Source organism: Theobroma cacao, chromosome 9, assembly GCF_000208745.1.
Source record: "Theobroma cacao cultivar B97-61/B2 chromosome 9, Criollo_cocoa_genome_V2, whole genome shotgun sequence".
NCBI lineage: Eukaryota > Viridiplantae > Streptophyta > Magnoliopsida > Malvales > Malvaceae > Theobroma > Theobroma cacao.
Genome location: NC_030858.1, coordinates 28,250,035 through 28,260,749, shown reverse-complemented (window position 1 = coordinate 28,260,749; position 10,715 = coordinate 28,250,035). Strand labels below are relative to the sequence as shown.

The window sequence follows — 10,715 nt, the reverse complement described above, 5'->3', positions numbered from 1 at the left end:
ATTTTTTTTTTTTTTTTGTTGAGCTTCCTCTGAAATGCTTGGACTTTTGCTCTGTTTGGTTTTGTGTATAAATACAGGGAATGTGGAGTCACATGTTGCTCTATGCTTTAAACTATTACTAGAATAATTCTTTTCTCAGTCTTTTTAGCTTGAAGTTTTCGCCTTCGCTGCCTTCTTGGACTCTTGTTCTTTACTGATTTCTTTTTAGCTTTCTGGGTATTTGTTTATAAAATTATAAGTTTTAATTCCCATGTTTTGTAAATGATTTTTGCTTTGTGGAGAATATCCAATTCAATAAGTTTAAGGTTGTCCTTTCTGGGTTTTGGATAATGACCATTGGTTTTCCTTAAATTTGGAGAATGTCTTTGACTTCTTTTCTGAGTTTTGCTATCATATTCACTTGAATTCTGCACAAAGATTTGGTGTTTTTCTTCTGTTTTTGAACTTTTGATTGTAAAAAAAAAAAAAAATTATGAAGGGTTTGGTTCTGTTTCGAGTATTTGGTATTTTCTTACTATGTGGGAGTGTTGCGAGTAAGGAGTGTACGAACATTCCAACTCAGCTTTCATCGCATTCTGTCCGTTATGAACTGTTGAAATCACAAAATGAGACATGGAAAGAAGAGATGTTTGCTCATTACCACTTGATCCCAACTGATGACTCTGCTTGGTCTAATTTGTTACCAAGGAAAATATTAAGAGAAGAAGATGAATTCAGTTGGTCAATGATGTATAAGACAATGAAGAATCCTGGTAGTTTCAAGTTGGCTGGAGATTTTTTGAAGGAGGTTTCATTGCATGATGTTAGTTTGGATCCTAATTCCATTCACGGGCGAGCACAGCAGACGAACTTGGAGTATTTATTGATGCTGGATGTGGATAATTTGGTTTGGAGTTTTAGGAAAACTGCAGGTTTGCCAACGCCTGGGAAGCCATATGGAGGGTGGGAGGCCCCTGATGTTGAACTCCGGGGTCATTTTGTCGGTAATCATGGCTTTAGTTCGATTTCTTTTGTTGTCAAAAACTTTTAATTATACCACCTTCCTGATGCAAATTATTATAAGATTTTGTTATATATTCTGATGCAGAAAGATTGATTCAATTACCTTTTGCCTTTTTAGAAAGGTCTCCTTTGGAGTCTTTTAAAAATTATAATGAATGAATAGGACACGAATCATTCCATTCTTCTTTTTGTTCTTTAAGTTTAATGTTCTTCTTGTTTCCATACAGTAACTTTTGCACTTGTGCTTGTTAGCTTGTTCCTAATAAAAATATTTGATTGTAAACTTGGGAGACGGGGGGTTAAACTTTCGAACCTCCTTTTGGGAGGTAAGGTTTTAGCTCGTTAAAATTTTTCTCGTGTTCTCTTTTTCTTTTCTCTTGTTTAATAGACGCTTCAATCTTGAATGGAAAGAACTCTCATCTACTATTTGGATTGCCATAAAATAAGGAATGCAGAATACACCACTGATACATCACTTCCTCCCTTTTCCTACTCTTTGAGCATGCTCAGTAAAGTTCTGTTGTCCATTCATACCTTTTACTAGTTGTTGCAGCCAAAGCAACAGTGTATGATGCTAGAATCTAACGTGTTTATTTTGGATTTTGCTTTATGTTCTGATATGTTCGCCATTCATACCTTTCACTGTTATGCCTTCTCTCCTGTGGCTACCATTGAGTTGGGACTTTAAAGGTTAATTTTGGTTGTTACGTAGTCATTTGTAAGTCCTTTTGAGATTAAATCTTAATTGACATGAAAATAATAGGTTGGTCCTATGACGCTAGTCATTGGTATATAAAGCATTGCTCAGTTGGTCAAGTAAAACTTTTTTGTGTATCTTTTCTTTATGGCATTATGAGAGGACTTTGAGCAATATTTTACATTTCAGTAGTCTGAAGTTGGATTTCTTCCATTTTGTAACTGTTGAAAATTAGATTCTATTAAAGTTCCTGTTCATTTTATTTGAAAATAGTTTAGATTCTCCCACTATCTTGTTCCCTTTTATATATAAGTATCAATGAAGTTTTAATGTGCTTGAAGCAAGTAAACATTCTCAACTGTTCGTTTAGTTTTCTAAATTATAGTGTTCATTGTAAAGTTTATAATGGTTAAATTGTCTTTGGAATCTTGAAGGGCATTACTTGAGTGCAACAGCACAGATGTGGGCTAGCACTCATAATATCACTCTCAAACAGAAGATGTCAGCAGTTGTGTCTGCCCTATCTGCCTGTCAGAAGAAAATGGGCACGGGATATCTTTCTGCATTTCCATCTGAATTTTTTGATCGCTTTGAAGCAATAAAACCTGTCTGGGCTCCATACTACACGATTCACAAGGTTGATTATAGTTCTATGGTTTTGAAGGATGCTTATGGGGTTTATTTTAAGGATGTGTATAATAGCTTCTAACTTGGTCTACTTTCACAGATCTTGGCAGGTCTCTTGGATCAATTTATAGTAGCTGATAATGCTCAAGCTTTAAATATGACAAGATGGATGGTCGATTACTTTTATAATCGTGTTCAGGATGTCATAACAAAGCACAGTGTGGAGAGACATTGGCTGTCCCTTAATGAAGAAACTGGTGGTATGAATGACGTCCTCTACAGGTTGTTTACCATAACGGTGGGTAAAGCTATTCATATATCTCCTTTAGCCTCTTCCTGAATTATTTACTTCATCAACATGATTTAAATTGTTGGCTGGCTTGGTTGATTTGAGTGCTGTCTGGCATGGCAAGATTTAAGAGTGATTTGCAACTTTCATTGAATACACTAATCAGGAGATGTGATTTTTGTTGTGCAAATCTCATCATGCTTTCTAATGATGTTCACTGCACATTCTCAGTTTGACAATCTCACACTAGAATATACAATTTTCTTTCTCCAACAGTTGCAAATAATATTGGAAAGTTTATTAAACTTGCAATGCATGGCAAGATTCATGCCGTTGAATGTTCTTGGCATGACATAACCACAGGAAGCTACTTGTGCATCTATCGAACTGACCCAACCTTATGACCCAATAATTTACAAAGAACATATGTAACTTTGAAAAAAGTAGCACATTACGGCATGAAGTTTGCCTAATATAACAGATGTGTGATGCCATCCAACCAGATGGTAAAGCTTGTGAACTTGGTTCAAATTTCCATCGGAGGGTCTAATACATACAGAATCTACTACTATGCTTTGTGCAAACTATCATACTAATGCCCTTATATTTATTCGCAAGGAGAAAAGTCTGAGAGCAGATTTCTCCAAGCTGTAATTTTTTCATCTAGCATTTGAATTTGTAAAGCTGGTAGCGTTCGTACCGCTGTCACTCTCACTGTAGTTTCAGAGTTTTCAGATAATTTTAAATTTTATTTGATAGAGTCTTCCATGTCACTTTGTGCAGGGAGATCCAAAGCATTTGTTGTTGGCTCACCTTTTTGACAAACCGTGTTTTCTAGGATTACTTGCAGTTCAGGTAATTTTGAAGATTTCTTTTGTTTAAAACCTCTTGATTTTTATATCAGGCTGCTGGTTTTGTAAGTATTTGCCCAAACCAAAGTGACAGTACACTGTCATTCGTACCTAAACCATTGAGAACTCATCAATCTTATGGAGCTTTGGTTTTTGAAGTGTTGGGTGAAATTTTCTGCCCCTTGGTCAAAATATATCTTGTTGTCTTGGTCCAACAAAAAAACTGAGAATGCTTGGAAATTTTAGATTAAATTCTTCATTAGAAAATAATTACTCTGAAGTTGAGTGCAGAAGGTTCTTGCAGTGGAACATCTTAAATTCTTAGGATTGGAGAAGAAATATGTTCCAGTTGACCTAGATGTTCACTAATGAAATTATGAGAGCCTTAGTTTCTGGACATCAAAAAATATAGATCCTGTATCCTTGGGTATGGCAGAGCTGCAGAGGTGGTTAGTGGTTTCTGGTTTATCAAAGAAGTAGGCCTTTGTAGTATGAAGAAGGCAGAAAGAAGTGTACAAGACAAATGATTTTTTTGATACTGTGTATTGTTAAGTCCTGCTAATTTGACAATTTTCTTTCTTTTTCTTGTAGGCTGATGATATATCAGGCTTTCACGCCAATACACACATTCCTGTTGTTATTGGATCTCAAATGCGGTATGAAGTGACTGGTGATCCTCTTTACAAGGTAAATCGCTGGATATGCTTTTATCTCTTTGAAGTACGGTACCCATTTGTATCCCAACCTATTAAGGCATCTGACCTCAAATCAATTGGAGATAGGTGGATTGGCCCAACTTGAAAATAAGGCAACTACAAATCCCAAACTTAACCCAATGTAAAATTTTAGACAAGTGGCTCTATCATATGGGCTATGAAAACAGGACAATGACAGACAACAAACACTAAGCAATAATAGGCAGCAAAAAACATGATTTTGAAATTGTGGTAAGACATCCAATAGATAATAAATTCATCAAATATAGGTAATGTGCACTATACCAACACTACTCTGCCCATTTCTGACTGCTGTTGGATATATAATTTGCTTATTGTGTTATGGGAGTCTTGCATAAGTATTGTTCAGAATTCTTTTTCCATTTTTTAGGGGTTCTCAATTAAATGGCGCTACCTTGATTTTCCTCTAATGATTCAAATTGTTCTGAAAGGTGGTTATGAATACTTCTGTAAACGTTTTAATTGCTTTATTTTTAATTTTTTGATGCCAGACAATAGCGACATTCTTTATGGACATTGTTAATTCTTCTCATAGCTATGCAACAGGAGGAACATCAGTCAGCGAATTCTGGTACTGACTTTGTAATTTTCAAGATTTAAGTTGCTGTTTGTTCTCAAAGAATCTTTTCCTTCTACTGAGTTTCAATGTGCTCTCCTGATGTGTGGTTTAGAACAATGGTCTGAAGCTTGTCTAATAACTTTTGCTCCTTTCATTGCTGGCCTTTTGCTTTTGTGGTTCATTGCATTTGCTATGAGAAGGTCAGATCCAAAACGATTGGCAAGTACTTTACAGACTGAGAATGAAGAATCGTGCACAACTTATAACATGCTGAAGGTGTGTATGTCCATTGCTCTTCAATTCTGGAAGGTTATGCTGGAACTTACTAATTACAATCCAGAAAGTTCTTTGATGACTTGCAATAGTAAAATAATTTTGTGTGGGAATTTCCTTATGACCTGCCCTTCTCTCGCTCTCTCTCTCTCTGTCTCTCTGTCTCTCTCTCTCTCTCTCTCCTTTTGTTGTTTTTTCCTTTTCAAAAGAAATTCTATTTAGCTAATGAGAAGTTATTTTTATCTGTCAATTGTGTTGCATCTCTACTCCTTTTCTTGCTACCAGAAATAAATCACATTTCTGTGGCGGTTTTAGGTCTCTCGCCACCTATTTAGATGGACCAAAGAAGTGGCATATGCAGATTATTATGAGCGTGCCCTCACAAATGGCGTACTAGGCATCCAAAGGGGAACAGAGCCTGGAGTGATGATTTACATGCTACCACAAGGTCGTGGGGTCTCTAAGGCCATAAGCTACCACAAGTGGGGAACACCATTTGATTCTTTTTGGTGCTGCTATGGTACAGGTCTGGGATTCATTGCCCATATTTAAATATTCCTTTCATGATGAATGAACTGCAATAAACTTTTCTTCAATCTCATGGCTCTAGAGATGATGCCTCCAGGTCTTCCCATAATTAGTGGTTTTCCTTGATCCCTCTGCAGGAATTGAATCGTTTTCCAAGTTAGGAGATTCTATATACTTTGAAGAGGAAGGGAGCGACCCTGGCCTTTACATCATCCAATATATATCAAGCACTCTTGATTGGAAATCTGGAAAAATTGTGCTCAACCAGAAAGTTGATCCTGTTGTTTCCTGGGATCCTTACCTTCGTGTGACATTGACTTCTTCTTTGAAAGAGGTACTTAGAGAAACTAATTTATTTTATGATCCAAGCAGGACTTCATTGCAGATATATATTTTTTTAATGTTAGTATTTAATGATATAAGAAACTTGGCTCCTGTCTTCTGTTTTGATTTTATTGTTTATATTATTATCTTTGGTACATTGTGATTAAGGCTTCACATGGTAGAGCAAAAGCTTCACCCGTAAATGGTTCTATACAACTTGGAATGAATAAAGAAAAAATGAAAGAAGAAGCAAAGATTGCTAAATTATTTTCTTTCCTTTTCTTTTTCTAAGTAAACCTTTTATGGTGGGGGTAGTGAAGTTGTTTACTAGTTGTTTCAGTTGAGTCGCATCACATGATTATCAAAATGAACAGGTGTAGTTCTTTGTGTATTGGAGGCTATGACTATAAGTTTATAACACAATTTCTAGTCATGGTAATATCCTTTATAGAATTCAAATTGTAAAAGAGAACCAGATGATAGTTCTCTGCACGAGTTCTGTCTATGAGTGGCCCTGAGCCTTTTTACTCAAATAGAAGTCCATGTGCTTTCTCTTTATCCCCACTCTTTATTTTCTTAGCTGAAACCTGAAAGAAAATTGTTTCCAAGATCCTGTTTACCTTGTATTGTTCTCAACTCCATGCAAGTTCTCACTTAGTTTTCAGTTTCATCAGGAGTGCACCTAATAATCATACTTAATTATATATATGGAATGGAAACGCAGAAAGATCATTTAGAATCTGGTTTATGTAGGGAGCAGGGCAATCGTCTACCTTGAATTTGAGGATACCAATCTGGACCTGGTCAGAAGGTGCCAAGGCAACACTAAATGCTCAGAATCTAGACCTACCAGCACCAGGTGTGATATCTGATCAGAATTTTCTGCTCTTCTTTTCTAAGAAGATTGTCAGTTTTTCTAATATGCTGATTCTTTTCATGTGCACTTTCTTAATGTTATATAAATAATGTGGGAACCATTATGACTTGCATTACAATTCAGGTAGCTTCTTACCGGTAAAATGGAGTGCTGGGGATAAATTAACCCTTCAGTTGCCAATTAGTCTGAGAGCAGAGCCAATTAAAGGTATCTTCATTGTATGATAAATTCCCAGTCCCCTGTATATGCAAAAAAAAAATGTGTTCCCTCCGTATATGTTTCTATAATCTGCAAAATATCGTTGATAATCTAACACTTTTAACTTTTTTCCTTCAATAAAATTTCAGATGATCGCCCTGAACATGCTTCTGTTCAGGCAATACTCTATGGTCCTTACCTGCTTAGTGGTTATAGTAGTGGTGATTGGGACATAAAAACTGGTTCAGATGCAGACTGGATAGCTCCTGTTCCTTCTGCTTATAACAATCATCTTGTTACTTTTTCCCAAGATTCTGGTGACTCAACTTTTGTCTTAACAAACTCAAACCAATCAATCAGAATGGAGAAGTTCCCTAAAGCGGGTACTGATGCTGCTCTTCATGCCACCTTTAGGCTCATCTTTGATGAAACTTCAGAAAAAATTTCAAACATTAGAGAAGCCATTGGTAAAACTGTCATGCTTGAGCCATTTGACTTTCCAGGAATGGTTTTAGTGCATCAAGGAACAGAAAATAACCTGGCGGTAACTGATTCTCCTAATGATGAGGCTACTTCTGGTTTCCGTTTAGTTGCTGGATTAGATGGAAAGGCTGATAGTGTGTCCTTGGAATCAGAGAGCGAAGAGGGGTGCTATGTATATAGTGGTGTAAACTACAGTTCCAGTGTGGACATGAAGCTCAGCTGCAATTCAGCATCATCCGAGGCTGGATTCAATCAAGCAAGCAGCTATATAATGAACAAAGGGGTAGCTGAATATCATCCCATCAGCTTTGTTGCAAAAGGGGCAAGGAGGAATTTCCTTATGGTACCATTACAGAGCTTCAGAGATGAATCTTACACCATTTACTTCAACATTCAACCATAATGAATTTGGTTATAGGACTGAACAAGACGTCAGCACTCCTACCATTTATTTCCTTATGCTGTTGGGGTTGTATTTTTATTCATTTACATTACTTGGAGGTAGGTTGTAATTGTTTTACAAATGAATTCACTGTAATAGGAGTTATAGACTTGTGTAAGAAATTCAACGGTAATTGTTCTTTGTTTGCCAGGAATGAAGCTATTCCTTACTCCAAGTCTGAAATAATATTTTTGCTGGGAATATTTGGAATGCATTATAATATTTGATTCTTGGAAAAAATCTTGGCAGCCAGTATTTTGAAAGAAGAAACATTGAGACCGGTAGGCCCTGGAGCCTTGCAAATGCCCAACCGAATCACAGCTTCATAAACTTCTTCTTCATGAATCCCTTGGGCCAAGCTTGATTTCATTCATTCAACTCATGAATATAAGACAGTACATCCCTCCAGTTTGGATAAGAGACTTGCAAAAGTGTATAAAACATGTTATGATCCGAAGTTCTTGATCTATCATTCTCCATGACCATCCTTAAGCCTCAATACCTTACTCATCTGTCTTCTCTGACAGGTAACTTAGTGAAAAAACTTGGTATTTTGTTCACCGTACAGCAACAACAACAACATAATACGAGACCTTTGAAACTAGCAACCTGCCTTTCTTCCCTAAGTTTTTCTTCCGTCTATTTTAAAGAGGACGAATTAAGCTTGATCCATACAATCATTGCTTGAATTTCTGCTGTCTTCCCTTTCATTTCTTCAATAACAATTATGTATACTTTCAAAAAAAGAAAAAAAAACAATTTTATATATATATATTTTGCAGTAGCAGACTAAAAAGCATGAGGGACCTTAATGCATTACAACTGCCAGCCTTCCTATATAATATCTTCACTCGCAAGTTGTGCCCCAAAGAAGCTCAAACTTGAATCTAAATCAAACAGGGTTCGTGAATGATACATTAGATCCTATTGGTGGCACATGAACGCCTATGGAGTTTTAGGAAAAACTTGCTTCGGCTCCAGATTAACTAAGGCTGCGTCCAGCCATTCTCTAATCCATCTTCCTAAACCAAGTCACTAATAATGTTCCATTCTGTCCTTAATCCGTCCACCATCCTCTTCATCACTATGTCATTCAAGTCCCAGTCCCAAGCTTGTCTCCTTTCATCAAAGTCTACAACTAACAAAACCCGAATCAAATCACCAATAGTAACCATGGAATGGATCATATGCTTTCTGAAGATGCAATACTTTTGGGCTTATTATTGGGCTCCTCCTTGGGGCTTTGGCTGAATGGGAAAATTCAACAGAATTTGTTACTAATTGATTTCATAAGTGCCTCTGAGTGAGATTTATATATAACTAGAATAATACATGTGCTACGTGACGGGTTTGTAAATTTTATGAACAATTAATGTTAAAATTTTAGTATATAAAATTTAAATTAGTAGAATCAAAAATTATTTATTAATGTTAATAATTTTTAGTATTATAGTTGTTTAAATTGTTTAAAGAAAAAAAAAATAAAATGATGTATTTGTTATGATGCGAATGTAAAAAGACAAAACATGCTATGGTAAAAATAATACACAATAATGGATAAATAGTTAAACAGACTTTGTTCTAATAAAAATAATACACAGTAATGTATAAATAGTTAAACAAATTGTGTTAATTTATGTATTGTTTAAAAGGCAAGAATAAAAAAAATGAATATTTATTGGAAAATTAGTGAAAATTTTGTTATCAACTTTAAAAAAAGAAAAAAGTATTCTAAGAAAGACAGTTTTCTAAGCAGAAGAGTTCTTGAACTTTCTTTTATTTTCCTGTTTTAGTCTTTGGAAGTTAGATGTGATTAATTGGATAACATATCAAAAAATACAATCTAAATAATTAAACCTTTAAAACCAAATAAAAATAATAAACAGTCATAAGTTGAAAAAAATTTAATTTGAAAAAGATACTCTTAAAACTTTTATCATTTCAAAACAATTATCAATTTAACACTAACACTATTGCCATGAAGTCACTTAACTCAATTATTAATTCAAATACTTGAATTCAACTAAACTCATTATTTGAGTTTCTTGAGTTTGAGTTCAACTTGATAGTGAAATTAATTAAATTTTTATTAAAAATTTTAGAGTAAATTATCTTTTGTTATGAAATAAATTTGTAAGAACAACTATAAGAGAAATATAAGAAAAAGTATTTAAAGGGAAAGCAAGTATTTAAAGGGAGTAAGAAGATTTTATTCAAGTGTGTATTTACAAATGAAGTGAGAGACCTATTTATAGGCCAACAACCTCTTGAATTATAATCCTAATCTAATTCTATCTAAGAGTTCAAATCATATTACATTTCTTGTATCTTGCCTATTGGGCTGTTTGACTTGGTTTGCACTTCTTGGGCCATAATATAATAAACATTCACATATTTGTTCATAACACTTCCCCTTGAATGTTCATTATATTAAGAATATGCCTCGTTAAAACCTTATTAGGAAAAAACCTCATAAGAAAAAAATCCAAGTGAAGGAAAAAAAGTATATAACTCTTTTCAAGAATACGCTTTTGAAATACTGCCTCATTAAAAACCTTATAAAAAAAACCTAGTGGGAAAAACCTTGATAAAGGAAAAGAGTATAGTGCGTATTTTACTCCCCCTGATTATTGCATTATAGGAATCTTTAAAATGATGCATTCTAATCTTTTGTACCAACTTTTCAAATATTGCAGTAGGAATGACTTCAATGAACAAATCTGCTAGATTATCACTTGAACAAAGTTGTTGAACACAAATATCACCATTTTCTTGGAGATCATGAGTGAAGAAGAATTTTGGCAAAATATGTGTTGTCTTATCACTTT

At 34.8% G+C, this 10,715-nt stretch overlaps 1 protein-coding gene across 1 annotated transcript; it reads left to right on the top strand.

The window, feature by feature from the left end:
- LOC18589773 lies at positions 1-8,127 on the top strand. Its single transcript, XM_018127935.1, has 12 exons — positions 1-983; positions 2,134-2,336; positions 2,427-2,624; positions 3,399-3,470; positions 4,058-4,153; positions 4,695-4,774; positions 4,963-5,038; positions 5,351-5,561; positions 5,701-5,897; positions 6,641-6,746; positions 6,888-6,971; positions 7,112-8,127. Exons 1-12 carry the CDS (start codon positions 473-475, stop codon positions 7,846-7,848), a joined length of 2,571 nt encoding a protein of 856 aa, XP_017983424.1. The 5' UTR covers positions 1-472; the 3' UTR covers positions 7,849-8,127.